A 26,942-nucleotide genomic window follows, 5' to 3' on the forward strand; every position below is an offset into this window, starting at 1 on the left:
GATTACAGTCCAGAGCCCACTCCATCCATCCATTACATAAGAGTGAAACAGCTGCCCCTCCACAGTATGTGAATGTGTTTGGTCACACACACTTCTGTCCTTGCGTCTGTGAGTTGGTGTGTGCAGGAGAGTTCATGCATAGGCTGATGTGATTACGAATGTGAATTCTTCTGCTTCTCCTTCCTGGTTGCCTTGGAAACCAAGTGGCTAAGTTATTTCCTACTGTGGTATCTATCGGGTACACGATCTTACCTAACTGTGAATATGGATCTCTGCTTATAGGGATCAGCCATTTTTCCCAATCACATCAGTCACATTAGAGCCAACAATGGATGGAGAAAAGTGGGCTGTTTTACTTATCAATATTGTATTCATTTTATACAAATAAAAATAAATAATTGATTAAATGATTTGGCTTGTAAATAATGCTCTTTAATTAAGAGGTTAAGTTAGTAAGAGGTGAATGATGTCTAACTCTAAATATAATACAAGTCTTGATATATCAGCAATTGGATTCCTTTCAATATAGTTGTTAAAATTGACCATTTGAAACAATGCTGCGGATTTTAGTGCTCCAAAATAAATCAACCTAGCTAACTGATTTTAAAGGTGCTGTGTGTTTTTTTGAAGGATCTTTTGACAGAAATGCATAATATGTATAACTTCAGAGGTTTAAAGACCTTACATAATGAAGAGTAATATTTTTACTACCTTAGAATGAGCCATTTCTATCTACATGCACCACGGGTCTCCTCAAATGGAATTCACCATGTGGTTTCTAGTAATCCCTGGCCTTAACGTACAAACTGGTCTACAGAGCACATTTCGTAAACACATTATCTCCTTCAGCAAAGAAGCGAAAATGTTACAACAACTTAGTTCTGTGTCTGCCACCGAAGTGCTTTGAAAGGGAGGGGTGGAGTGAGCCATTGGTTGCAAAATGCAACCTCACCACTAGATGCCGCTTAATTTCATACACTGGACATTTGAAACTTAATGTGCCCGATGTTTCTTACACATCAAATGTTTTTTAAACTTTCAAATAAGATGTGTTTCGTGGTTTGGAAGATTTTTGTACATGCTGATGGTTAAAGTAAAAAGGGTTCTATTCTCATGGGCTTGGCTCTCTGTCCTGAGGTTAACTGTCTGAAACATTGTCCCAGCTGCCCCTGTTCAACCTGCACACAGACAAAATCAGCTGCCACCTGCTCTGCTCTTATACAAGTTGAGGTAGCACCAGTGTGCGCAGCAGGATTGTCTCTGTTAGGCTCCCTCAGATGTGAACAAGGGTCATGTTTTTGCGTCCCAAACAGCTTTAACACAACAGAAGACAAAGCTTTTGAATTAATGATCAGCTGTGTGTGTATGTGTGCGAGAGGAGGGTGTAAGGTCATTGTTGGAATTGTAGAGAACAGGAGGCCATTGCAAGGATTAATCTGCAGTTCACATGCTGTTAGATCAGGCATCTGGCACCACACACACACAATTCTTTTGTGATGCCACTGTTTCAGTGATGACACTTTGCACAACGTGTCCGAAAAGAACGGAGGACTTCCACCAAGCTGTAAGTTTAATAGCATTGACTGTTGTTTTTAATGGTGAAAATTTGGATATTATTGAGTTGTAGGTTACTTTGACGGTTTGTTTTGCAACGATAGTCAGATGTCCGTCTTATTAGATGTTTAAAGAGTTTGCATTTGACGTTTCAACGATTGTGTCACCCACTTTTCTTTGAGAGGTGGGATTTGCATACATTTGTGTCTGTAGACTCACTTTCAGTTTATCTTTGCACTACAGAGGCGGACAAAACTAAATCACATTTGTGTATTGGTGTTTGACGCCCAAATGCTTGAAAAACAACATTCGTCATGTTTACTTAGTGTTAGTGATATGTGTTTAACTTGCTTCGCTCTGAGACGCTGGACCAGCCGGGCGACTGTACTGTAAGAGGAATAACTAACAGAGTTTTGTCTTTGGAGTCGCAGTTTTATTTAAATGTAAATGAATTCTCGGTCTTTCGGATGGAATGAACTCCTGCTTCTGTTTGAAAGATGCTTCTATTGTTTAGTTTGAAATAGATGTTTTGTACTACAGCTTTGGGAAAGTTTTTTTCTTCTAAGTAGCTTTACATTCATTATCACATGCAACGTGCTCTCAAGGTTCTGTTGCAAGAAACCTCTTTTGTGTAGTACGATTTGCTAAATTAAAGTTTGTGCTATTTAATTCTTTATTAATTTAATATATACATAGAAATTAAGTGATATAAAACATAACTTAATATATCATCGGTGAAATTTTATAGCATTTTGAAACATTTTTTAAACGTTTCATTTTACTGTTGTGTGATAAATAAGTCAAATAAGATAAATGCTAGACAAAATGTTAAAAATAAAACTTAGTATATAAGTATATACTAATCTTTAACTATGTACTGTTTGATAATTTTTACAATTTTATTTCCAGAATCATATCAGTTGTCATACTGAATGTCTATTCATAGACTGATTTTATGTCTATTTATTTATTAAATTTGATGGAATATTGTTTTGACAGACTGTTATTATGTCATAATTCTCTGAGCTTTTCCCACACACATTCAATATTGGCACTGCAAACTGATAGAATGCACTTCTCCTCTCTCTACAAGCCAGGGCTTAACTTGTTCCTAGTCAGACTATGTAGCATTTGTCATAGCATATGGGAACTGGATTCAAGGCAGAGCTTTTACCCACCATGCATTGTGGCTTAATGTAACTGTTGCTTTTAGTTAAATCTGTGTTTGGGCTGAGAGAACAGAGTTCTCCAGATGGCCCCCGCAAGTGCTTGCACTCTTGTTTAAATATTTGGCTATCTTCATCGTCTCTGCGAGCATCTCTCGAGGCAGAACGGAAGATAGCGTTGACCCACAATAGCAACATCTCCTGTGACCTCATTTAATAACACTTAACATATTGGCTTTTGTGTGATCTGTTTGAATGAAAAGTGTGTGAAGACATGGGAAAAAACGTACAGGAATGTTTTTATTAACAATGTTACATTTTACGTCGTGACCAACCAAAATTGCACATAACTGAACAGTTGGTAAAATCGAACATTAAATGAAAATTCTGTCTTCAGTTACTCACACACATGTTGTTTTAAACCTGTATGCCGTTCTTTCTATTACAGAACACAAAAGAAGATATTTTGAGAAATGTTGGTAACAGAAAACCGTGCGTTGGTTTTGTGTCCATACAATAGAAGTAAATGGGGATCAAAGGTTTCTTCAAATTATCTTCTTTTGTGTTTTGCAAAAGGGAGTCATAAAGGTTCAAATACCAAGAGGTTGACTGATGACAGAATTTTTTGGGGGGTGAACCATTCCTTTAAGATTTTCTGAAGTGCTGTGCCAGAAATACAACATTCATGTCTAATTTATGTCAGTCCTATGAATTTCGCAGTTTAGGATCAAAGAAATATCATAAAAAAATCTTGGTAATGTAAACTTCCTCTACTTGCTTTTAAGTTTTTTGCCCATTTATAGAAATTGCTGAAAAGCCCATTAATTTTTTCATTGTAATGACTTGACATGGAATCTGTTCAGGTAATCTAGCTAGAAATTTGTCACTAATCACACTTTTTGACCCAGAAACACGAATCAATTTGTATCGTGGCAGACGCTCAATATTCCTACTTTTTTTTCTCTCTCTATGTCTCTCTCTCTCAAGGCATCAATCAAATAAATTGCCTACATTTAATTTGATCTCTCTCCAGTGGGAGATTATTTGTTTTTTTTAATCCAAAAGCTTGTTTAGACGGTTCACAGTGTGTGTCTATTTATCTATCTCTGCAGATATCCAGGAGTTTTATGAAGTGACACTGCTGAATTCTCAGAAGAACTGTGAGCAGAAGCTTGTGGAGGTTGTTCACATGGCCGAGCAGTGGGAACACACTGCCACCACCTCCAACTCTCCCAGCGATGGTCCACAGCCAGTCCCCGCACCACCAGAGGTGAGGCAGATTCATGCACATAGACTTTTGCCACTGATATCGGATTTTGTCTCAGATTTATACATTGAGCTAAATTTTATTGACATATTTTCATCCTTTGGAGGTCAAGTGTTGCGTAGGCCGATTGAAGATAGGTCATCCCTTTTGAGGGAGGTTTTATTTCTGAGTGGGCCAGAGGACAATAAAAAGCTTCCAGCCTTTAATAACACCACCATGTTCTGTTTATTTTGCCCTGCTGGTGTTTTTGTGATAATTCACTCCATTAAAGGGACAGTTCACCCAAAAATAAAAATGATGTCGTCATTTACGCAACCTCTTCTCATTTCAAACCTCTATGACTTTCTTTCTTTTGAAGAACAGGATAGAAGATATTTTGAAGAATGTTGGTAACCACACAAAGGCGATACCCATTCACTTCAATTGCATGGACACAAAACCACTGCAAGTCAATGGGTACCTCCGTTGTTCGGTTATCAACATTGTGCAAAATACCTTCTGTTGTTCTGTAGAAGAAAGAAAGGCAGAATTTTCATTTTTGTGTGAAGTATCCCTTTAAATCTCTGTACAACACATCTGAAGGTGATATTAGTGAGGAAGAGCCATAACAAAAACATTTTATAGCACACACAGGTTGATTCTTGTTCATCAACTTAGAATAACATGTTTCTTTTATCACAGTTTGAGATGTTGTTGAGATCTCTTCTGTTGCCTAAATAGAGGTACGCTTGAGATTCCAGGGTCTTTGGTTTAGAAGCAAAATGCATGAAATGTAAGCGGAAGTCACCATTTGTTTTCTATCTTATCTCCTTGCTGTCAAGGAGAGATGATAGATATATTAGAAAGATCTTTGTGATTTATCTGTCCTGTTTGTCTCTAAACTGCAACACCCGGTGTATTTGTGTGTGTGTGTGTTTGAGGCTTTGTCCGGTCTCTGCTGTGATTAGTTGAGTAGTAAAGTCTGTGACAGTATAATTAAAGGCAATAAATGAAGTTGTAGATATGTGAAGAATACAAATGACTTCACAGTGCGTGTGGACATCTCTATTGTGTTCTCAGATGCGCGTGAATTCTGCAGCACGGCAACGCTGACACAACACTACTCACAGAACAAAACATGTCAATCAAATACCTACTGATAAAATCGTCTTTGCATGAATAAAGCCATTTTCGGAGTAAGTGAGATTATAGTGCATCGAAAAGTGGCTCGGACAAGATTCTTATTGCTGGGAAGATTGCAGAGTATCTGCGCATTAAACAAATATTTACTGTAAAAACCTCGTCCTTTTGAGGTTGAGTTAAGTGGTTTGCACAGATAACCAACCTGTTGTTAATGTTATATGGCTGCAGTGGATTGTTTTATGTATTGTATCAGTGCATGTGCAAATTTTGCATCCCGCCACTAGGGGGATTCTGGCTTTGTGTGTCCAATGTGTCAGTGTATCGTGATAAAAGGGATATTCACCATCAGTAAATCCCTCCTCGCCTTCATTTTTGGATGAACTAAACTCATCCCTCACATCTGATTGGTGGATCAGAATGTGGTCAATAAGAGGATGCCAAACTCACTTGACAAAATGAATAAGGCTTGGAATGCACATATTGATCAAATGTATACCTTAAATGTACAGACGCTTTGAAAAAAAGAATCCGCGCATCTGCTAAAGACATGAATGTTAAAGTACAATGAAATACAGAGTGGTGTACAGCTCATAAATGTTAAGAATCACCTTAAATAGTTGTTCTAGTGAGATGGTCTGTTTGTGAGTGTGTCTGCTGGAATGATTCGGTGTTATTGCACTCTGTTATATAACGGTTGTGTTTGTGAATTTTAGACCGGGCCTCTCTGCCTGCCTTATACATTATGCATTATTTGCAGATTACGTTATTTCTCGGCTTCAAATGTAAAATGCTCATTAAATAAATACCATGTTATATTAGATCAATATGTGTACAGTGTGAAGAAGTTTGAAAAGAGTTTGATTTGACTTAAATAATTATATCATAGCCAGACAAAGCTGTTGATGCTCAAGAATGAAAATCCTAAGAAATGTATTGCATAAAACGGTCCAATTGTGTGTGTGATATTGCTTTCATATTACAGAAATAAGTAGCTAATATTGTTTCATTTGCATTTCAGGAAATATAGCATGTCACTGTTGTCTCCATCAACAAAAATACTTCCATAAAAACATAACTATCAGTTTGAATGTGACCAAGCAATGAATGCTGATAAATGTGATGTTATAAAAAAAGCATGTACATAAATGTGATGTTATAGCTCTTAGCATGTACATTTTCCAATAAAATAAGTAGGAAAAATGTAACTGTTATATAATCGTTAGATTGAATCTACATTTTGTTTCAATGAATGAAAACAGTGCAGTTGCCCGTGATGTTGGAGATGTGAATCATTGCTTTAAGTGCATTTCTCCTTTTGTTTGCAGCTGAGAGAAGAAAGACACATGGAGCTGACAGTTGAGGAACCAGCAGCACTATGCACCAATGCAGAGGTAAGAAACCCACATTATCTTTACACAGCTCTATATACGGCAGCGTGTAGACAACAGCGTATGCTACAACTGCTTTGTTTTAGTTGTAAATATGTATTTTGAGGGACGATTATCACGTGTGATGATGTAAATAAGTGGGTGTGACTTAAGTGGGTGTAACTCCAATGAGATGCTGCTTGTGAGACTGTACCAGAAAAATAAAGAGAAAGATGAACAAACAGTTTAGGAGGACACACAAATCCCAATGAGTTTATTAAAATAGGTGTTATATCTGCGGACATGGTTTTGGTTTCTAAATGTAAACCTATATTGTGGTATGAAATGTATTCAGTCTGTACATCTTAGCATTACATTCTCTGCGATTTGAACCTATGATCTTGCCTGAATCATGCTCTTTAAAAACTGCAGTCTTTAAGCGCAATATTGAAGTTAGCTGTGAAGTAGAGCAGAATGCTGACAGCGTTATTAGAGAGAGCTTTCTTAATTACCTCACACTTATTAGCATGGGAACGTTAAGCTCCAACAGGACTCTAATATGACTAAGAGAGAGAGGAACTCCCAATGAGGATCTGTCAACACGAAAAAGTTAATTTTTGTCAGACAAACAGTGCATTCCCCTAAGACCTTCTGTCTTCAAAAATGACACGCAGACCGTTTTTGAAAACGATATCTCTCCCCCAAAATTTGTTTATTTGTTTCCGGAAAAACTCTGCTGTGTTGCACCAAGCTAATGCTTTAAAATGAGATTGATACCTCAGGCCTGGCGGATTTTGTCTGCATCTCTTCTGCAGCTACTATTAGTGGGTGGCTAGAATCAAAGATTGAGCTCTGTGTGTGTGTGTGTGTTTGTGTGTGTGTGTGCGAAGTGTGATTCTGCCTTTTCCCTAATACAGCTTGAAGGCGTGTTGATCTCAGATAATTGCCACCAGTGTCTAACTCAACCAGCTCAGATGTTCTCAGTGAGAAACAAACGTACAAGGGCACAAACATATTTTCCCTAAATCTGTGATCTGCTATAGAAGGCACAGCAATTGAAACCTATTTCAGCCCGTTTTCTTATTCTTTCATAGTCTGCACCACATACAGAACAGCATGGGCCGGTACAATACCTAATTGTTCCGACCTTGAGTCATTTTGAGATCAGTCGTGCTTGTAAGACAGCGAACCCGTAGATGGACAATGTGCGTAATGTGTTACCCACGTATTCTCAAGACCAAACCAAGGACTCTATGTTTGAGACATTTGTGGCTTCTGCTGAATTTGAAAACAGGGCAGAGCCAATTATAGGCGGACACAAAGACGAAACCTAAATATAGTTGAAATAATAGAAAAGGCCAAATTAATGAAAAGGTCCACAAACGTTTCCAGGAAGGCTGATCCGAGAGCTTTCACTTACGCTGAATGAATTTGCGACCACTCCTTCCTCTTTTGTTTCTCTAGTGGGCCACTTGGGCGTCTATTGCGTCGCTATGCTCAACTCGCCTCTGGCTTGCTCGTACATACACACACATATGCACGCACAGACTACCTGTGGCATCTCCAGATGCCAGGTCTGTTCACATGAGAGAGCGGCACTGCTCGCAGGTGTGCTGCCTGTAATTGGTCACTCACTCCACTCACCAATGCTGCATGCCTCAGGAGCTTCAGACATGCACGTCAACCTATTTCTATTGGTGTCTCCTGCAAAATTGGTGGCAAAAATACACTAATATAGCATTAGATAACAGCGATAACCAAAATAAATATACAAAATAAAAATAAGGTGTTTGTTGACATGTATTTTAAATCCTCATAAAAATTGTGATGCACGGGTCGCTTGTTGCTTCTTTTGAAGGATATGAGGCTAAATATAAGCGAATGATGAGTTAGTTTCAAAGAAAAATTGACAGGAATGATACGTCATGTCGAAAGAATTAGCTTTGATGGAGCTTTGCAGGAAGATTAAATGGAGAGGTTCTTTTCTTTACAAAAAGGTGTCTTTAGAGTTTCAGAAAGAATGTCAACAATGTCTTGCACGTATTTGCGTGTTTTGAGATCAAACGTCAGAGGTTTTAATATGGAGTCTAATATTTCTGTGAATGTGAATCACGATCTCCAATGTCATTTTAACCTCAATACAATGTATTGATGTTTTAAAGGGATAGTTCACACAAAAATGCAAATTCTGTCATCATTTAACTTGTCATTATAAACTTCTGTCATCATTTACTCACCCTCTTTTCATTTCCAGCTTTTTTGACTTTTCTTGTTCTGCAAAACACAAAAGAAGATATTTTGAAGAATGTTGGTGACCGAACAACGGGGGGACCAATTAACTTATATTGTATGGACTCAAAACCATTGCAAGTAAATTGGTTCCTCCAGGGTCCGATTACCAACATTATTTCATTATTGGTGTGCATTCATAGTTATGTTGATTCAGTGAACTTATATAAAATAAATGAAAATGTTGACTGCTGTTTTAAACCACTAAATTTAAATGAATCCATCTATTTAACGTTTATTAATACTCTAACTGTACTTCAACAATAATCTAATTTGCTTTATTTTGCCTTTTTTTAATACAATTTTACGAGAAACATAGGTTTAGATTTTCAACATGAATCAGTACCTGGTTTTGTTCAAATTAATAATTTCTGACTGAATCAATCTGCTAATATTGAGATAACATAGAAGTTTTTTTTATGGTCATATAAGGGAGAACTATCTCTTTAACAACTCCATGCATTTAGTTTCACAACCATCCAGATATGAACGAGAGTCAACTGTACTCTTCAAAACAAATCGAACTATTTTGTGAACGTTAGCCTCTCTTGTAGAAACAGACGTTGTTAGCATAGCAGCTAGAGTGCTATTCGTCCACAAGGAGTTCATTTAAGGAGAAAACAAAGCAGAACTTGGCATCAAAACAACAGTTTACCGGCCAAATTCAAGTTTGCTCGTAAGACCTTGTGTCTCAATGTCCTGCCGACCCCATTTCTTAATGATTCCCATGCATCTGTGGGAAAGTGTTTGAGAGCACTCGCTCTCATAACGTGATCACTCAAAGCCGCTTTGAGATCCGTCTGCTGAAGAGCTTAGCGTGTGTGAGAGACGTAGTTTGTGCGGTGGCCATTGTGCTGTTGGTTACAGAATGAAAGCCGTGATCAGGGTTATGTTTCGTGAGGAGTTTCAGGAGCAGCTGTTGTACAGACGACAGGTAAGACTGCGAGAGAAAGTCCAGGTCTGGGTGTTAATGCTGCAGATATTGGAGATGCTCCATTTTTTTGGTATGGATTATAGCATAAACTACAAACTGAATTATTTAAACCTTGTGTGGATATTAAATTGAACTGACATCATCATGATTGAGTTACTTAACTGAAGTTGGATCGATCCCATTCCCTTGTTTCCCAACATGCAATGGGACTCACAGTACACAATTAATATGGTTCAATATGGTGGCATTGTTGACGAGTTTGTCCGTTTTTTTTTTTCATTGCTGTTGTTGATTTTGTTGTCATGTTTAGTATGTCAGAATGAGTTTCTTACGCTTCATGCTCACGTGATAATTTGATTAGTTGTTTTCCTTGCCGTATTTCTGTGTGTTTGTCGTTTAAAGTAAATAAAGTTGATCTAACTTAAATCTTCTGACTGTGAGTAATTGCTGCATTTTAGTTTTGTGTGTTCATGAGGAAAACACTTTTTTTTCTTTGTTTGTAGATACAGCACTAACAACAAGGTCTTAATATTTAAACCATGTGTGGATATTTTGTCATACTGGAAAAACCCTTCAATAGTTGTTCAAGTACATTACTGCTTTCCTGGCAGATCACAGAATTGAATTCATCCACATGTGCCCCCATTATCAGTTAAGACCTTTAATGTTATAAAAATTAGGGATGGGCATTTAAAGCAAAAATAATATTCGAAGATCGATGAGATCTATTCGAAAATTATTCTAAATTCGCACCCCTCCCCACATGGACGCATTTACAGTATTACACACACACAAATGGAGAGAGAGAGAACGTTTACGCTTCAAATCCGTATGACTGCACACTGCTTTATGTATTATGGAATAGGCAACTTACATCAAGCAATACATTCGTTACCAATTCTTGTGGGAAAATGTTTTCCTCTACTGTCTTTTGATTGACAGCCTTTAGGTTTTAGGTGCGTCGTTATTGGCAGCGCCACCCTTTGGTTACATGCACCGTTACACGTGAAAACACGGCAAGTTTTTTAAGATCGCACACACTATTCGAAATTCTATAATTAAATAAACTATTCGAATATTCAAAATTCGTGACTCATCCCTAATAAAAATGGCCATTATTACAGTGATTCACTGAAAAAAATTCATGTTGTGATTTTCCCGATTTTTTGAATGGTCACGCTTTGCTATTCTTGATGTGTTCATTAAATCTACATTTAACATGAGTTTCAAGTAGATTTTTCTAAAACTAATGCAATTAAAGAAATGTATAGTAAAACTATATTGCATTTATGTTAATGTTTGCATTGGAGACATTTTGGAAAACTATATCAGTGTTGTATTGTTATTGTGCTTTGTAGAGTAAAGCGATTTAAGGAATAAATGTATAGCTTTTTTTGGGACAAACCATTTTCCTTGACCCCTGCTGTGGTTACGTTTTCTTTATTTGACAACAGCACACAAACATCATATGTTTGATATTTTACGTAAGCAGCATTCCTTCTGTTTATACATTTAAATGACCAGCCTTTATATAAAGAACAGATGTTATGTGATTCCTCAGGCTTGATGTGCTGATATCTAGTGAGGTACTGCTACTCTTTCTTCTCTCTGTGACCTGCTGGAATGAGAGAATGAATTACTCTTTTTATTTTCAGTTATGACAGCCTGAAGGGTGTCAATGACAATAGAGTTTAATATGAGTTCTTATCAGTTATTGCACATCCTGATCTAATATTTCTTTACCTCGCAGACCTTCACTTGGCCAAGAGCTGCGCCACTGTGAATATGTTCTATTGACTCTCTACACATACTGAATTATCAGCTTCTTTATTTAGAGACAGTGATTTCCCTTTACAAAGAATTTGATGAAGAAAGACTGTTATAGTCTGTGATATTACCAGATGGGGTGGGGAGAAAGAGAGTCTGGGGCTCAATAAATCACTTTCACAATTTTACACATTTACTGTTAATGCTTTGCCATTAATCATTTAATCTATATTTTACAAGGGTTTCTTTACAAAGTTTAAAAGTAGAATGCAATAATAAAACAGAATTTGTGACCCATTCTAGGTCAATAATCTTAGGTTTTTAGAGCGAAACTGAACAATAAATGAGAAAAAATGTAAGTATTGTACTACTTTTTATCCAATGGGATTTGACTGGATTATGAAAATTGACCACTGTTTACCACAACTGACCCATGTGGTTAAAAAATAAGATCCAGAAGATAACTCAAAACTACAAACAAGTCTTTCGATGTAGTCAGAAAAGTTTTTTTATGATAATTGTGGATAGAGAGAAACTGTCACGTCCGGTCGGACAGAACCCAGACGCAGGCAGAAGTGAATGGGTTAAACAATATTTATTAAGGCACAAAATAATAAACCCACGATGGGGCAAACAAGTAACTAAACAATTCTGACAAACAGAAAACTTCCCACGAGGGGGCAAAACAAAGTTCAGGATAATCATTTTGCATTTTGGACGTGACGTAAAAATGCTCAGAGACTGAATTTGTTACGATTATACTGAACCATCTGTTTATATTTTACTGGACCCTTGTTGATAGAGTCTAAACATCAAAACATGTCAGTGTATTAAAAAAAATCTATGAAAGAAAGGGAAATAAACCTGCGTTATGGACGTGACAAAAAGAGGACGTGTTTTTTGGGAGACAATAAACTTTTTAGGATTTCTGTAGAGTAAAATGCCCAAAATCCTGAAGCAATAATACCCAATGAATGGAGAAGGGATGCCTCTTTATAGAACATAAAATAGTTACTTTATATTTTCATGTGTCCATTTATGAGGAATGTGTAGCGATATGGATGTGACAATCCTGAAAATGGCACTTACCTGACTTATGAAAAATCATAACCATAAAATAAAACAAATGCTTTACAAATTTGAAGAGAGATCTCACATGGGTATTTGAGCCACCAAATGTTAAAATCTGTGTGTAATGTATACATTTTTTCGTGGTAAGGTTGACAGTTTCACCGAACTGCCCAGTTTCCTACAATATTGTAAACAGATACTCGAAACCTCACTCTCTCTTTTAACTGAGCTCACGGTGCAACGGCTTTCCAAGACACCCCAAAATAAACCTTGATTGATGATGTCAAGGTCACCACAAACTGCTTACTCATGTTCCTCTCTTTAACCCTTCAAACTGCCCAGCAGATCCCAAGAATAATTCCTACATTTTAATTCCCCCTTGGAATCAGCTTATCTCTGCCTCAGACAACTAAAAATGCACTGAACTATCCAAATAAGAAAACACGCAAACGCACAATACAACATCTTTTACTTCAATGTAGATGCGGTGAGCTAGAGTGGGAAATGCTGGTTTCCGTCTGAGCGAGGAGAGCGTGTCAGTTCTCTGTGTGCGTGTGCGCGCGTGTGCCATGAGATCCAGAGGAGGTGGGATGCTCTGTGATTTCCGCGGCAGCAGCAGAGGCAGCAGTCTGAGCCCGAGCCATGCGGCTGAGAAGCGGATAGCGCAAATAGGCGCCGCGCTGTAGGACTACCGCAAGACCATGCTTGCGCGCGGAGAAGACCCTCGTCTCTGTAAGCGTTAGCTCCAGCCGTGCCTTAGTCTTCCTCTCTCTTTGAATCCGTCTCTATATTTTACTCTGGTTATGTGGTGCTGATGACTGGAACACTGATTTGAGCTGTTTGGCTCAGGATGGACTGCCTGTGTATAGTCACAACTAAGGTAAGAAGCGCAGCATGAGAGGGACTAGAGGAGCGAATGAGAAAGGAAGGGAAGAAGCATTTTTTGTGTGTTTTTGTGCATATGTGTCGGCTGTGGAGTTACTGAGGGTATAATTATATGTGTTGTATGTTAATATCCCTTTTATTATTAAGTGAGAGGGGAAAATGTGAAATGTTTTAACTGGCCAGTTTGCATCGAACAACTTATTCCCAGGTTTATGGCTTTGTGCTTAAACTTGTCAGAAACTTGAAAGGGGCTCACGCACAGCAAGCCTCTCTATAGGCAACAAACCTTTTAGCTCATCTTCTCGAATGGAGGCACGGCAGTGCTGAAATACATTATTGATGGCCAGTCCATCAACAAACCGAGGTTTTATCAGATTTTCCCGCCTTCGCTGGTGAAGGTATCTGGGCGAGGAGCTCTTTTTTTGTGGCATTAAAGGGTTGAGTAGCCTACTGCCAGTCTGCCAGGTCTACTTGAGCTAATGGAGTTTTTATCACAGGGGCCGAGCTGCTCATTTTACAAGCTTCTAAATTTACAGAATAGACAATTTGATTTCGGATTCCAGCTCTGTTTAGTGTTCTCTGTGGGTATACATGCTAGATTTTTCTAGTCTGAATGAACGAGCGTAGGAGATAGGCATATACCTGCTGTGTGGGTAGCTACTGTACCTCTTTCTCTCATTCACAATAAGTGCATCTGCAGTTCAGCGTTCTGTGAGGTGAAATATTAATGTTTATATTCGCATGCTTTGTTAACTGTATATTGGAGGTGCTCTTGTGACTCTAATGCGGGCAGCACAGCGCTGTGCAGTGAGTTCCAAATGTGGATCTTCTACAGTTGAACGGACAGTTTTTTTAATGCTCCAGCTTTTAAAACGCTCATTGGTTTCATATATTTTGTTCTTGTACAAAGCCCTTTGCAAAAAAGCTGAGCTTTATTAACATTCATAACGTTCTCTAGTTATTTCCTCATTCATCTGAATTTGTTTTATGACTTTACCATACTACATATGATAATCCCATGTGGCTCTGATATGTAGTTTATACAATATTCACATTACAGATATACCATATTCATATATACTTTATATGGTACTCCAAGATACTTCACAAAATATCATAGTACTACTATGGTCCTTTTAAAATGGTCAAAAATGTTGCCGTGGTGACCATGATTCTTTTTTAACCTTTGTTGTTGGAAAGGTCATTCTGTGGTTGCACAGGCTTATTGGATACAAAATTTGTATTGAAGAATTAATGAATCATTGAATTACTTACTAACTTGATGTCAGTGATTTCTGTTACTTTTGAACTGTAAGATATAAAAATTGTAGTTGAATGATTTATGCACTCCTAAGCTACTGGGATTGTGTGAATCAGGAAATATGATGCTCAGTCAGTATTCCAGTAAAATCTGATTGTACTGTAGCGCTGTTGCCTACTGGAAATATTAAGGGTGTGCTCACCTCATTGACAGACAGCATGCATCATTTATTTGTGTTTTGGATACATGCAGTGCTTTGATGATGCAGTAACCATCTCAAATATTCTAAATACTCTCCATTTCTTAAACTATTATGCAAATGGATGTTGTAAATATGGATGTTGTAAATCCATGCCTTAATGAACCAGACTTTTTAGTACAGTTGCATCAATGTTTTCACCAAAAATGAAAAATCTCTTGTCATTTCAAACATGTATTGCTTTCTTAATTTTGTAGAACATAAAAGAATATATTTTGAATGTTGTTAACCGAACGGTGGCACCCATTCACTCGCATTGGTGCATTCCTGAATTTGTGCATTGTGCATTGTGCATTGAATTTGTCCATACAAAAGAAATGAATGGGTGCCACTGTAGTTTAGTTATCTTTCTTCAAAATATTTTCTTTTGTGTTCAGCGGAAGAAATTAAATTATACAGGTTTGAAATGACAAGAGGATGAGTAAATAATGACAGAATTTTATTTGTACTATACAAAAACATACAAAAAGCGATTGTAATTGATCCATTTTAATCTTAACAAACACAAAAAGTCCAGAAGCCATCCATTACTCAGGTTAACACTTGACTTGTTAAAGAAAAACACTTTGTGGTAAAAACAACATCATCCTGTTTTGTAGCAATTTACCCATAATGATGCTGTTGACAGAGGTCTGGCCGATCGGTGGTACCCTGGGAAGCTTTGTTGAGGGCTCTCTACATTGGGAGAAAAAAGTGAATAGTATATATGAAGAGTTTGGTTCCAAAATGAGATAACTCCATTTAAAGAAAAATACAAAAATCATGTTTTTTATTTTGTTGTCATGTTTTATTGTGTTAGTTAGCCTTTATTTTTTTGTTATTATGGCTTAAATCAAAACAAACCAACTGGTTGATATTATTTGGAATGCACCAAAAACAAATTCGTAAAATGTAAAACTGAGTTATCTCAGTTTGGAACCAAACTCTTCATATTATCTTGAAAATAAAAGGATTCATGCACACAAAAACACAAGCATACACAATTTCCTAACATTTTCACAATTCATAAAAATACCCTAAATCAAAAATACTACAGGACCTGTATTTCATTTAAACAAACGTATATCTTCTTTCATTATACTATGTTTCATTCGTTTTTTATTTTGATGCCCCACGTCCCTTTTTTTGCATTCAATGATAAGAAAGAACAAGAAATGATGGGGTAGAAGTACAACTAAAACTACAATAAGCATAAATGTTCAAATTTGATTCGCAGAAAAAATGCAGATCAAGAAAATCATAAGCTAGTCATTAGTCTCTCTGGAAGAGAGACACCCGTAGAGTCAAAATTTTCTTCTGGAGAGAGTTTCCTCCCTCGTAAGAAGTAATTATATTCAACACGTTTACCGTTATTGGGCTTTACCGCAGGACGTCTTTCCTCCAGAGATCCTGTTGTCAGGTTTTTTTGCGCTCAGGCTGTTAATATCTTGTGTGAGTTCTTTCTATTTTAAGTTACGGTGAAGTGTACAAGAGCCTCCAACGTCCTCCACCCCCTCCCTCCACATATGTACGCAACGGTATTTCAGCCCATCTTTTACTCTCTTTCTTTCTCTCTCTTTCTCAACGACTGCCTCCACTCTCTTCTGAGTAGTTAATGTTACGTGATAGTTTGCGGGATGTGCTTAGTAGGTTATGGATGGGAGAATATCATCCCACACACGTCGAAAAGAGGCGCTGCAATGTATACATGTGTTTTTCACCCCACAGGGCAACTGTTTTCAGTTGTGGTCAAAGGTGATATAATGATAATCTCTGCCTCCACCCCAGCAGGGCATCACTTCATTCTCACCCTCCTCCCTCTCCTCCCCTGGACCGTGTGGGTTTCAGGGTTCACCTGCGTAGGCTATACTCATTGATTTTTTTTATATCCCTACAAGGCCACTTTGTCTGCCATTTAGATGGAGTTAAATACGTCTGCAGTTCTGTTCATTCATTCAGCGGAGGTGTCAGATCTGCATTCGGGCACTACCCACGTGCTTTGAGGTGTTAGGCTATGTTCAGATTTGACTTCTTATTTTGAAGCTGGTAGCTTCTGTTTTATATTATAATCCTTTGGAAACCGTGTTTTCAAAAAAGTCCTGAGTGCTTTTAAAACATCAACGCCGACAGTATTGAGACCTGTCGTTTCCATAGCAACATGCAAGGAAGGTGGTTGGTCGAGCAGGATCAAGATCGAAAAATTAAATGGCGGCTGAAACGCCGGTTGGAGCATAGTTTTGTATAAATGTAACTTAGGTTTAATTATCACTTTCAATAACTTTTGATTTAGTATTGTAGTTTTTAAATATATGATTGGTTATTGCAAAAAAAAACGCTCTCTGTTTATAATTCAAATAGACTTCCGTTACGCTGCCTATGAAGCCTGTCTGAATCTATTTCTCTGAGCTGCATTTATGCAAACACTGTCTCCGAAGTCATTTCCAGCTGCTATTTGTAACTACAACGCTGCAAATTATGTTTGTACCAAAAAATTGCCATTGTAAACTTTTTCTTGTCAAAGAAGTCAAATGTGAACACAGCCTGATGCTTACACTGTTGCATTTGATCATCCTTTGTTATTTGATCACTGCGATTTTGCTCAGTAAGGTGTATTCCTTGAATCAGCATATTTGGTTGTTTACCATTGTCATTTTAAGCATTTTATGGAGTTTATCTTTCTTAGATTTGAAGTTGTTAGTTTAAGCATTGGTTAACACAGGCTTATGATCACATGACAGATACAATTCTAAGTTCATGATCATAAGTCGGGGGGAAGGGGCACGAAGCGATGCACTCTACACAAAGGGGGACTTACAACGAAAAAGTTTGAGATCCACTCCCATAAAAATACCACTTTGATATATAACAGTACCATGGAATATATCAACGTGATACAGTTTTCCCCTTTAATTGCATCACTGCACTTTAAGTGTATTTGTACAATAAGTGACATTTGAAAGTTTTTTATTTTTAGATTTTATGACCAGCAGTCTTTGTATTATTCTTTATATTATAATAATTCATAATTTAATTAAGGTAAATGTATTTAACACTTGAGGTTAATGGGTCATGGTTATGGTTTATAGATCAGGGTGGACAGCTTCAGTTCAGGTTACAGAAAAGCTTCCCTGCTTCTCTGAGAACCCCCCCCAATACTCCCCTTGGATTGACGGTTTACCTCCTTAATATTTCAAGAGGCAAGGCCAGACACATAAATTAAATACATAAATTGCCAGCAGGGGGTCATGAAAAAGCTACAGACAATTATTAAAGGCAATTATTGCTTTGGAATATCATGCATAAAATGTCGCTACCATATGATTGATTTTAGTAAAATAGGTGTCCCGAGAATTCTAACGACTGGGCCACACATACTCCGTATGCGGTCTGTATTTTTTTATACCCATGTTAACGGATTAGATCATTCACACAGCTGGTCCGTCCGGTGCAGCGATCAGTGCAGCGATCCATTACGCATCGAGTCTATTTTTGCGGTACAGCACAGAGTGTTTTAAAGCAAAAACACACGCATCATGCTCAAAATGAACAGGTATTAACAAAGAAATCCAGCAATTTCAACATGAATGAACAGTTACCAGGAGTTGTAAAAACAATTAATCCAATATAAATTTTGTGTAGTACAAATATCCTACAGTGATTATATCGCGTGAAGAAGGTGCTTCTATGCAGATAGTGACAAGCAAGTGGTCCAGAAAGTACAAGATTGAGGTAGAGAAATGGAAAGTGATTTATGATCCCCAGGACTTTTTTTATAAAGACATGAATGCTAAAGAAAACGCATGGGAGGCCATTTCATCGGCCACTGGAATGGATGGCAAATTATTTTGAAACTCTTTTAATAGGCTTGACGTATATAACTTCACGTCAGCATCAAGTGTTTTGAAGTACCATCCTAACATCAAAACTACGGATAAAATATCAATTAAATAGTACATTATTTTCAGCTATTGCGTTTAGTCCCGATAAGGTTTGTAATTTTATTTCTGTATTGTCTTACACTTAATTCAAAATAATGTTTTTTAATCTGGATACACAATGGAAGTTTATGGTGGATGCTGTTATATATATATATCAACCACTCGCACTATACATTAAACAGAGAATCACAAAGACGAAAAAAGAGAGTTTCCTAAACCCTTTTTAAAAATTTACGTTTCAGTCAATCATATATCGGAAATACCTATTGTTGACTGAATCACACAGAAGACCCGGACCGCTAGCGCACTACAAACGTAGTATGTGTGGAAGCACAAGGGCGCATGACGGATCTGTACTGCATACGTGTTGCTCTACGCACCGCATGCGTACTGCACACAGAGTACGTGTGGCCCGGCCGAAAGGATGCAAAGGCTGTGTTTATAGCAATTTGCAGGCTCAATGCTGTCTCATTGATATTCCTAGGGATTTGTATGTGAAGTTGAGGTTTGTGTGATGTTTGCTTTGTTCAGAATATTTAAAGATGGGAAGGCCTACATATATAACAAGAAAAAGCAGGATATGCAATAAAATTGAATGCTTTACTGACCATTATATGGTTTATAATGTGTTTTCTAGACTAACACTAGTCCTGAAGCACTTGCTGTTTTAGTTTTTAACACTAATGAAGTTTGAACAAACATGACCCTTGCCCACAAAACCAGCCACAAGTCGAACAGGTATATTATTATAGCAATCAAAACGCTGGGTCAAAATTATCTATATTTTTTGCCAAATATCATTATATTAAGTAAAGGTCATGTTCCATGAAGATATTTTGTACATTTCCTACCATAAATATATCAAAACTCTATGTTAAACCAAGAATTTCCGCTTTAAGGGTCACCTACTCTACACAACAGAGATTTTCAAAAAGTCATTTCGCGGCCAAATGTTGTCCTAATGTGGATAATGGAAAGCTTACTTATTCAACTTCAGGTGATAAATCTCATTAATCTGATATTTAGTTTCACACAGGTTGGAGACCCACCGTGCAATGTATATAACACTTCTAAAATGTTAAGAAATGTGTAATGTGCAAGAAGAAAATTATGCATTATAAAATATGTACTAAGATGAAGTTTAAGATTTTACAAGATATAACAAATAAAAAATTGTACACTTAATTACTTCAGTATTTCTTTCAGACTATAAAATTAGCAAGAGAGAATCCATATTGCTTGAAGTTATGTAGCTTTGCAATTTTCTGCAGTACTGTCAGTCCCACATTGGACCTGGAGGCCATTTAACTAGAAATATAAAAACTAGAAATATCTTTACGAACATCTTGCACACTTATTGCTTTTAAAACATGCATTTGAAGGTCTACTGTGATATACAGGTATGTTTTCTGACTAAATGTTTTTGCATTCTGTGTATGCATACTGATTCTTATATCGTCTCTTTAATTTACTTGATACGATGCAGTGAGCATTTACTTGTAAGCTTAACTAACTGCTGAGTAGTTGTGTGAATGACAAATATCTTCAATTACAGAAAACATCGGTTTAAATATGAATCAGCATATAATATAAAGTGGCTAAGAGACGGAGCTTAATTTATAGTCTAGCATTTGGCAGGATCATTTTGCAATAAGCAATACAAAACTGGGAGAAGACCAAGAAACTGATTTGTTTTAAACATATACAGTGGATAATATTTATAATTTATTATGTTTTCTATTTATTTGGTCCTAGCCAGAACGTCTCGAGAGTTGTTTAGTGTGCTTGTGTCAGGTAAAATGAGGTGACATTAGAAAAGCGATGTTTGATTTCCCGTAACAGTCAGGACGTGCGGTTATTCTGATGTGCACCTAGAGAATTGCCATTACTGTTAAAGCAAGAGAAATAAAAGCAATGACAAAGCTTATTTTGAAGTGTCGTTGAATATAATCTAGTGTTATGAAGGGAAATTTAACATCTACCAACATGTAGCAAGGGTAAAAGTTTAGAATTGAAGCATGTTTGTAACAGAGAATGTGATACTGAAGTTATCTATAAAGGTTAATGTAGGGATAACTTGAAGTCTTGTCATTTTGTTTCAACCTTTTGCTGTCATTACTTGTGGGAGGAGAATAAGATGTTCTTGACATGTTGTGTGTCAAAAGGGATCAGCTTTGACAGGCTGTTAATAGAAACATTAAGTGCAGTAATTTACGAAGGCCTCTTAGGAAACTGTCTGTGTACAGTCACTGAGGGGCTGCACACATCTGCTTTTTGTTCCAATGCATTAAATAACACATTTCAATAAAATTACACATGGAATAACATTTTATCCATTATTCACACATTAATGGGAGACATTTGGTGGCCATCTGACCTTATTAATGGGAGAACTGAGTGGCCTCTTTGACAGGAGGTTGAACATTATTTTGAATTGTGAATAGATGAGATTACAATTATTTTTAAATTACATGTCATTGTGCAAAAGAGTACAAAAAAGAATATAATTTTCATTATAGTAAATATTTAGTATAGAATATATTATAGAACATCTTCTGTATAAGGGCATATGAAGTTATTATGATATCTCATGTAAGGATGTAATTTAGTTAAATCACATTTTTTTTAATTAACACAATTTTCTTATAATTTAGGCATTATAAGGAATTGCAAGGCCTTGGAAAAAAAGAATTAGTTCTACAAAGAGAAATTCAGACTATATAATTATCAGCGAATGAGGAAATACAATCACGTCTCTGCTGGCTTTCATGTACTACAAAGTGACTTTGTTTGTTTCTTAGACCTGTGCCGGATATAATTGGATCTTGTGGTATTTACCCAAACAGTTCTTTAAATCCACCTCAGATATTCCAAATAATCTTTTGTGCGTTTCTTTTATTTACATTTTTTGTTTTCAATTTGATTGATGTTTCATGTTCCTGTTATAGATTTTGCAGGGGTAAAATACCGTAACCCAGCCTGCAAGGCTTCCTGGTTATTAAAACCAGACAGGACGGTTGAATAAACAGGCTTATTAATGCTTAAATTTGGACTGCTTAACTCCATGTGCTATTTTTGTCAGTGTGGACAATTATGCAGCTAACTTGTTTTTAGCCTCTCACAGCCTAAGGTAAAATGACTGACAGAGTAAAATGGAGCAAACAAATTCATCTTAGGTCTAGATTGACTTGGTCAAGTAGAGAAACTTTGTTGGCCCCTTTTCCCCGGTCAGCATTTTGATGACGAGTGCGTCTGTCAAGGGTTTAACATTCTTTGTATTCCAAACTGTACTTAAGCCAGCGGATTTATGTTGTCACCTCACAGCCTCCTGGCCTGGGTTTACCATGCAACATGCTTATGAAGTTCATCTCTTGCATAATCTGAACACGTGCAGCGGCTCTGTTGCTATAAACAGCACTGGATGTATAAGAAAACATCTGTGACTAGATATGATGGGACTTTTATGAAGAAGTCAAAATTTAGGATTGTATAGATGTTGTTGATTTGAGTCGAATGTTTAATTATTATTTTCTAATTTGTGACACACAAATGGCTTTATCTTTTAAAAATCTGATTGAATATTAATTGGAGTTGAATTAGTTTCCTTGCTGACAAAAATGAACCTGAAGGGAAGCATTTGTACATAAATTCCAGCAGTGCGTAGTACATTATGTAATATCATGAACTATTATTGGTCCATGAATCAAACTAATTTGACAACCGCTGACACGGCTTTCCACGCATCCTTTTTTTATTACACCCCTGCACGTGGGCTGAGACAAATCTTATAAAACGGCGAAATCACTCACAGAACTTCTGTCTTGCCTACACAACTACAATATTTCACAGGAGACAGGTCACATGACTAGCTTCACTCTTATTGGTGGTCGCCGGATCATATCACTGCTACAGGAATTTGCATAAATCTGAACCTTTTCCCAGCATTTCATTGCTGGAGACGCACACATTCGGACGCTCTTTTTGTCGGTGCATATCCCTATTTGTGTGAAAGCCGCTTGTCTCAGAAAGTCTCACATGGCGTTTGGAAGGTGTCACAATGTTGGTTCAGCTACTGCGTCTTGCTCCTTGGTATAGGGGTTTCGTACTGCATTGTTTGCCGGGAGTGTGTTTGTGCTCTCTCTCTCTCTCACCCACTGTGTCTGTCCCTCTCTGTTGCAAGCTTCAGGTCAGCTATCAGCTCGATGAAGAGACTTAAGCCATAACCTGACAACAAGTTTTTAAAAGTATTTTTAAGAGGTTGCTACGATGTTTTGGGTAGTTGCTAAGGTATTTTTAGGGTTCCTTGTGTAACTGATGCTTAAAAGAAAACACAAAACCACATTTCTTCTTATATATCTTCTTTTGTGTTCCACAGATGAAAGCTAGTCAAACAAATGATGACAACACTTGTATATTTTGGTGAATTATTCCTATAAGTGAAATGAACCCACTACAATCTTGAACTATGTTCTGATCCCTAGATAGTAGATGCTCAGGTACGATTTTATTTGCCTGTTTTATTATATTTCATGAAAAAGATCACTAAATTAAAGTTACAGCACATTTGTAACTCTTTCTTAATGAGTTCCTTTTAAGCCCTTTAAGGTACCAAAGAATTGATTGATACAATGAGTTAAATTGTTATAGAGGATATGTAGCTTTAAGTACCAAAATGATCCAGAAACAAATGTCCATTTACAACCCCAGGATTTGTCTCTAGAATGAAAAAGTCTGTTATCGGGCAATTCCATAAAAATGTCAACCTTACCACGAAAAACTTTAGATTTCAGCGGTTTTTACTATGGTAACAGCACAGATTTTAACATTTGGTGGTTCAAATGCCCATGTGAGATCTCTCTTCAAATTTGTAAAGCATTTATTTATTTTTAGTGCATGATATTTCTCAGTCAGTAAGTGCCATTTTCAAGATTGTCAAATCCATAGCGCTATATATTCCTCATAAATGGACACTTGAAAATTAATATAAAGTAACTATTTCATGTTCTATAAAAAGGCATCCCTTCTCCATGCATTTGGTATTATTGCTTTAGGATTGTGCATTTTATTTAACAGAAATCCTACGAAGTCTATCGTCTCCCAAAAACCGCCTCCTTTTTTTGTCACATCCATTACGCATCTTTATTGCTCTTTTTTAAATATATCTTTTTTTCATAGACTGACATTTTTAGATGTTTAAACTCAAAAAGGTTCAGTAAAATATAAACAGATGGTTTAATATAATTGTAACAAATTTATTCTCTGAGCATTTTAATGTCACGTACGTAAAGCAAAATGTCATGTCCATAACACATGGACCTTTTACCTTATCGTGAATATTAATGTTGAGCTCTGCTCTGATTGGCTGTTTTGCTGCGGCGGCTCATGCCACTAGCTCACACAGCAATCAGATCGCTACTGTCAGACAGACATTATATCTGAGCAGCCAAACGTTTGGGGCATACATCCCGACTGTAACATCACAGTCTGTGTTTTATTTGGATTGGCCCCTTTTTCAGTGGTCTTTTGCATGCACACGATTTACACATGAAGGAGGAAACAATAGTGTTTGAAGCTCGCGATATGTCATTCTCTTATTATTCAGCTATGCCTAAGTAAATACAGTTTCTATACAAAGCTCCTTTAATTGTGATCTTCGTAGCATTTCATGTGTACCTGTGTAAAAGGAGGAGAATAAGAAAGCTCTGTATTCGCACATGAGCAGCAGTGTATGACTCATTTTTTCAGCAGGAACTGCCTCTGGGAGAAGATATATTTGTGCCCGTTAAAGTGTTTTGGCTTCGGTGCAGCTTTGCCGGCTCATCTCCCTGTCCTGTCTGTGGTTCTAGCATCTACAGCCATATTTATACAGTGCGTATTCTGCATCTATTTCTGTGTGAACGTCAGGTCACAGCGAGAGGAGGCAAGTTTTTACTGGCAGAAAGTCTACATACCATCTCATAAAAGGGCCTCCGACAGAGAATGTGGAGTTTTCGCTGACATAAAAGCCATTGCAGTGCCCAAAGCTTCGGGTCTCAGTGGCAATTTTTTAATTCAGTCGCTCTCCGCCATCTCTCACCTCCTCTCTGTTTTCCACCCCCTCAGTCTTCTGCCTCGGTACTCCCCTCTCTTTTGTCACCCCCTCATTCTCTCTCTTTCCCTCATTTTCTTGTGAGCTCATCTGTACTGTAAAGCTGCTAACCACGGAACTACTAGTTTCCCTGGTAACAAGGAGGCTGGCACCAAAAATATATTCTCTAAAGCATCTCTGATGCCTCCCACTGCATGCTGGCGCTCGCCTACGCTTTACACGCCACCCAGCTTGGTGAGGGCACCCTGATTCACACATGCACACACACTGGCCCTCCACAGCTGGATATTTGAACATATTTAGTATTATACTGTATAGAACAAAATTATGAATCTTTGTAATGGCCTATTTACACTATACGGTCAGTTGGGATTATTATTTTCAGAGCAATTGATTTCCTTGTTATTAGTTATATTATTACTATATATTTAGTTGCCATTCTTGGTATGAGTGGGCCTTAAAATGATAGGTATTTCAGAAAAGTCATAATTTATTCCCCCTTGTAGTTCAAATCTGTATATGACTCTTTCTTCTGTGGAACTCAAAAGAAGATATTTTCAGAAATGTCTCAGAGGTTTTGTGTCCATACAATAGAAGTTAATGGGAGTCAGTGTTGTTTGGTTACCAACATTCTTCAAAATATATTAGTTTGTGTTCTGCAGAAGAAATAAAGTCACACAGGTTGAAAATGACATGAGGGTAAGGAAACAATAAAATATATTTTTAAGTGAACTGTCCCTTTAAAAGTGCAGTGAGCAATTTCTTGGAAATGCTGAAGAAAACTGAAGTCAACACCCAAACCAACAATTTGTTGATGCGTTTGTGCTAAAAGAAGAACAGTGGATCAGGCTGATCAACAGCGCAGTGTTTCCCAAAAATCACGTTTTCACAAGAATGTGAAAAATGCGTTCAACGTTCATCAGCATCGTAAGTTTTTTGTTGAAAAAAAAAGATGTAAGTTTTTAGCATTATAGTTTGTAATATATCACATTTGCATCAAGTAAAAAAAAAATCAGTTAACGCTAATGCGAGGGATATTTGACATCATTCTCTCTTTTGAGTGCTGTCATCAGACTCTCTCAAAAGTTGTTGAAAGTAGTGCAAAGACAATCTTTGAGTTTTTCTTTTGCTGTTTGAGCAAATGAGAACGCAGAAAATATATATTCGTGGTTGTGTCCCATTCAGAAGTTTACCCAACTAGGAAGTGTCATGAATACTCATGGTTAGAACCCAATTGCAGGCAGAGGCAGGAACAAACAAGGAGGTGAAGGGGTTAACAGATTTATTTAACAAATAACAAGACTAACCAAACAGGTAAAACAAAACCCACGTGGGGGAAAAAACAGGACAGGTATATATATAATTTTATACAACGAACAAGGACACTAACTAACTAAACTGATAAAACAAACACTTGATACAAAACACTAACACTGACTAAACTACACTTACTTTGACACGGAACAGGAACAGGAAACAGGAACTGCAAATAGCATACGTACAAGCAGGGCAAACGCAATGAACCGCACAAGACAATGAAACAAGAGGACTCTTAAAGGGAGACAATGACAGGATAATTAATAGGGGACAGGTGACACAGATGAAACACTAAGGGGAAGCTAATGACACGAAATGGCGGGAAACAGACGAGACTCGGGGAGAGTATGGAAGCCCAAAAGGTCCAACATCTCTCTCCCCACATGAAACAGGGAATTCTGTTTTGGTTCTGCCTCAAGACCAAGAATTAGCCAGACAAGATAGGCAGAACCGTGACAGAACCCCCGCCTTAAGGAGCGACATCCTGACGCTCCTCAAGGAGACTCACAGGACAAGACAGACTGAGACATAGACAAGACTAAACAAAACATGGAAAACAAAATCAGTGGCAGACAGGCAAGAATCAATAGGGGATTAGGGTGACTTAATAAAAATAACAAACAAGGGAGGGGGGGTGGGGGCAAACAAGAAGACATGGGAAGTCCAAAAGGGGGAGGG

General features: G+C 37.3%; 1 protein-coding gene across 18 annotated transcripts in view; it reads left to right on the plus strand.

Moving 5' to 3' along the window:
* The window catches only part of dlg2 (discs, large homolog 2 (Drosophila)), a 192,135-nt gene that overhangs the window by 12,517 nt on the left and 152,676 nt on the right, over positions 1-26,942 (plus strand). For 16 of the 18 annotated variants that reach the window (XR_008905064.1, XM_056735915.1, XM_056735918.1 and 13 more), the window contains exons 3-4: positions 3,833-3,990; positions 6,435-6,500. Coding sequence is in view for 17 of the 18 variants with exons in the window: in XM_056735915.1 (XP_056591893.1) it covers positions 3,833-3,990; positions 6,435-6,500 (224 nt within the window). In the remaining variant the exon portion in view is untranslated. Of the gene's footprint in view, positions 1-1,477; positions 1,565-3,832; positions 3,991-6,434; positions 6,501-13,219; positions 13,418-26,942 lie in introns of those variants that run through there. The other 2 variants (XM_056735923.1, XM_056735928.1) reach the window with 2 other exon arrangements.

The sequence above is a fragment of the Triplophysa dalaica genome, chromosome 22, assembly GCF_015846415.1.
Source record: "Triplophysa dalaica isolate WHDGS20190420 chromosome 22, ASM1584641v1, whole genome shotgun sequence".
NCBI classification, from domain to species: Eukaryota; Metazoa; Chordata; class Actinopteri; order Cypriniformes; family Nemacheilidae; genus Triplophysa; species Triplophysa dalaica.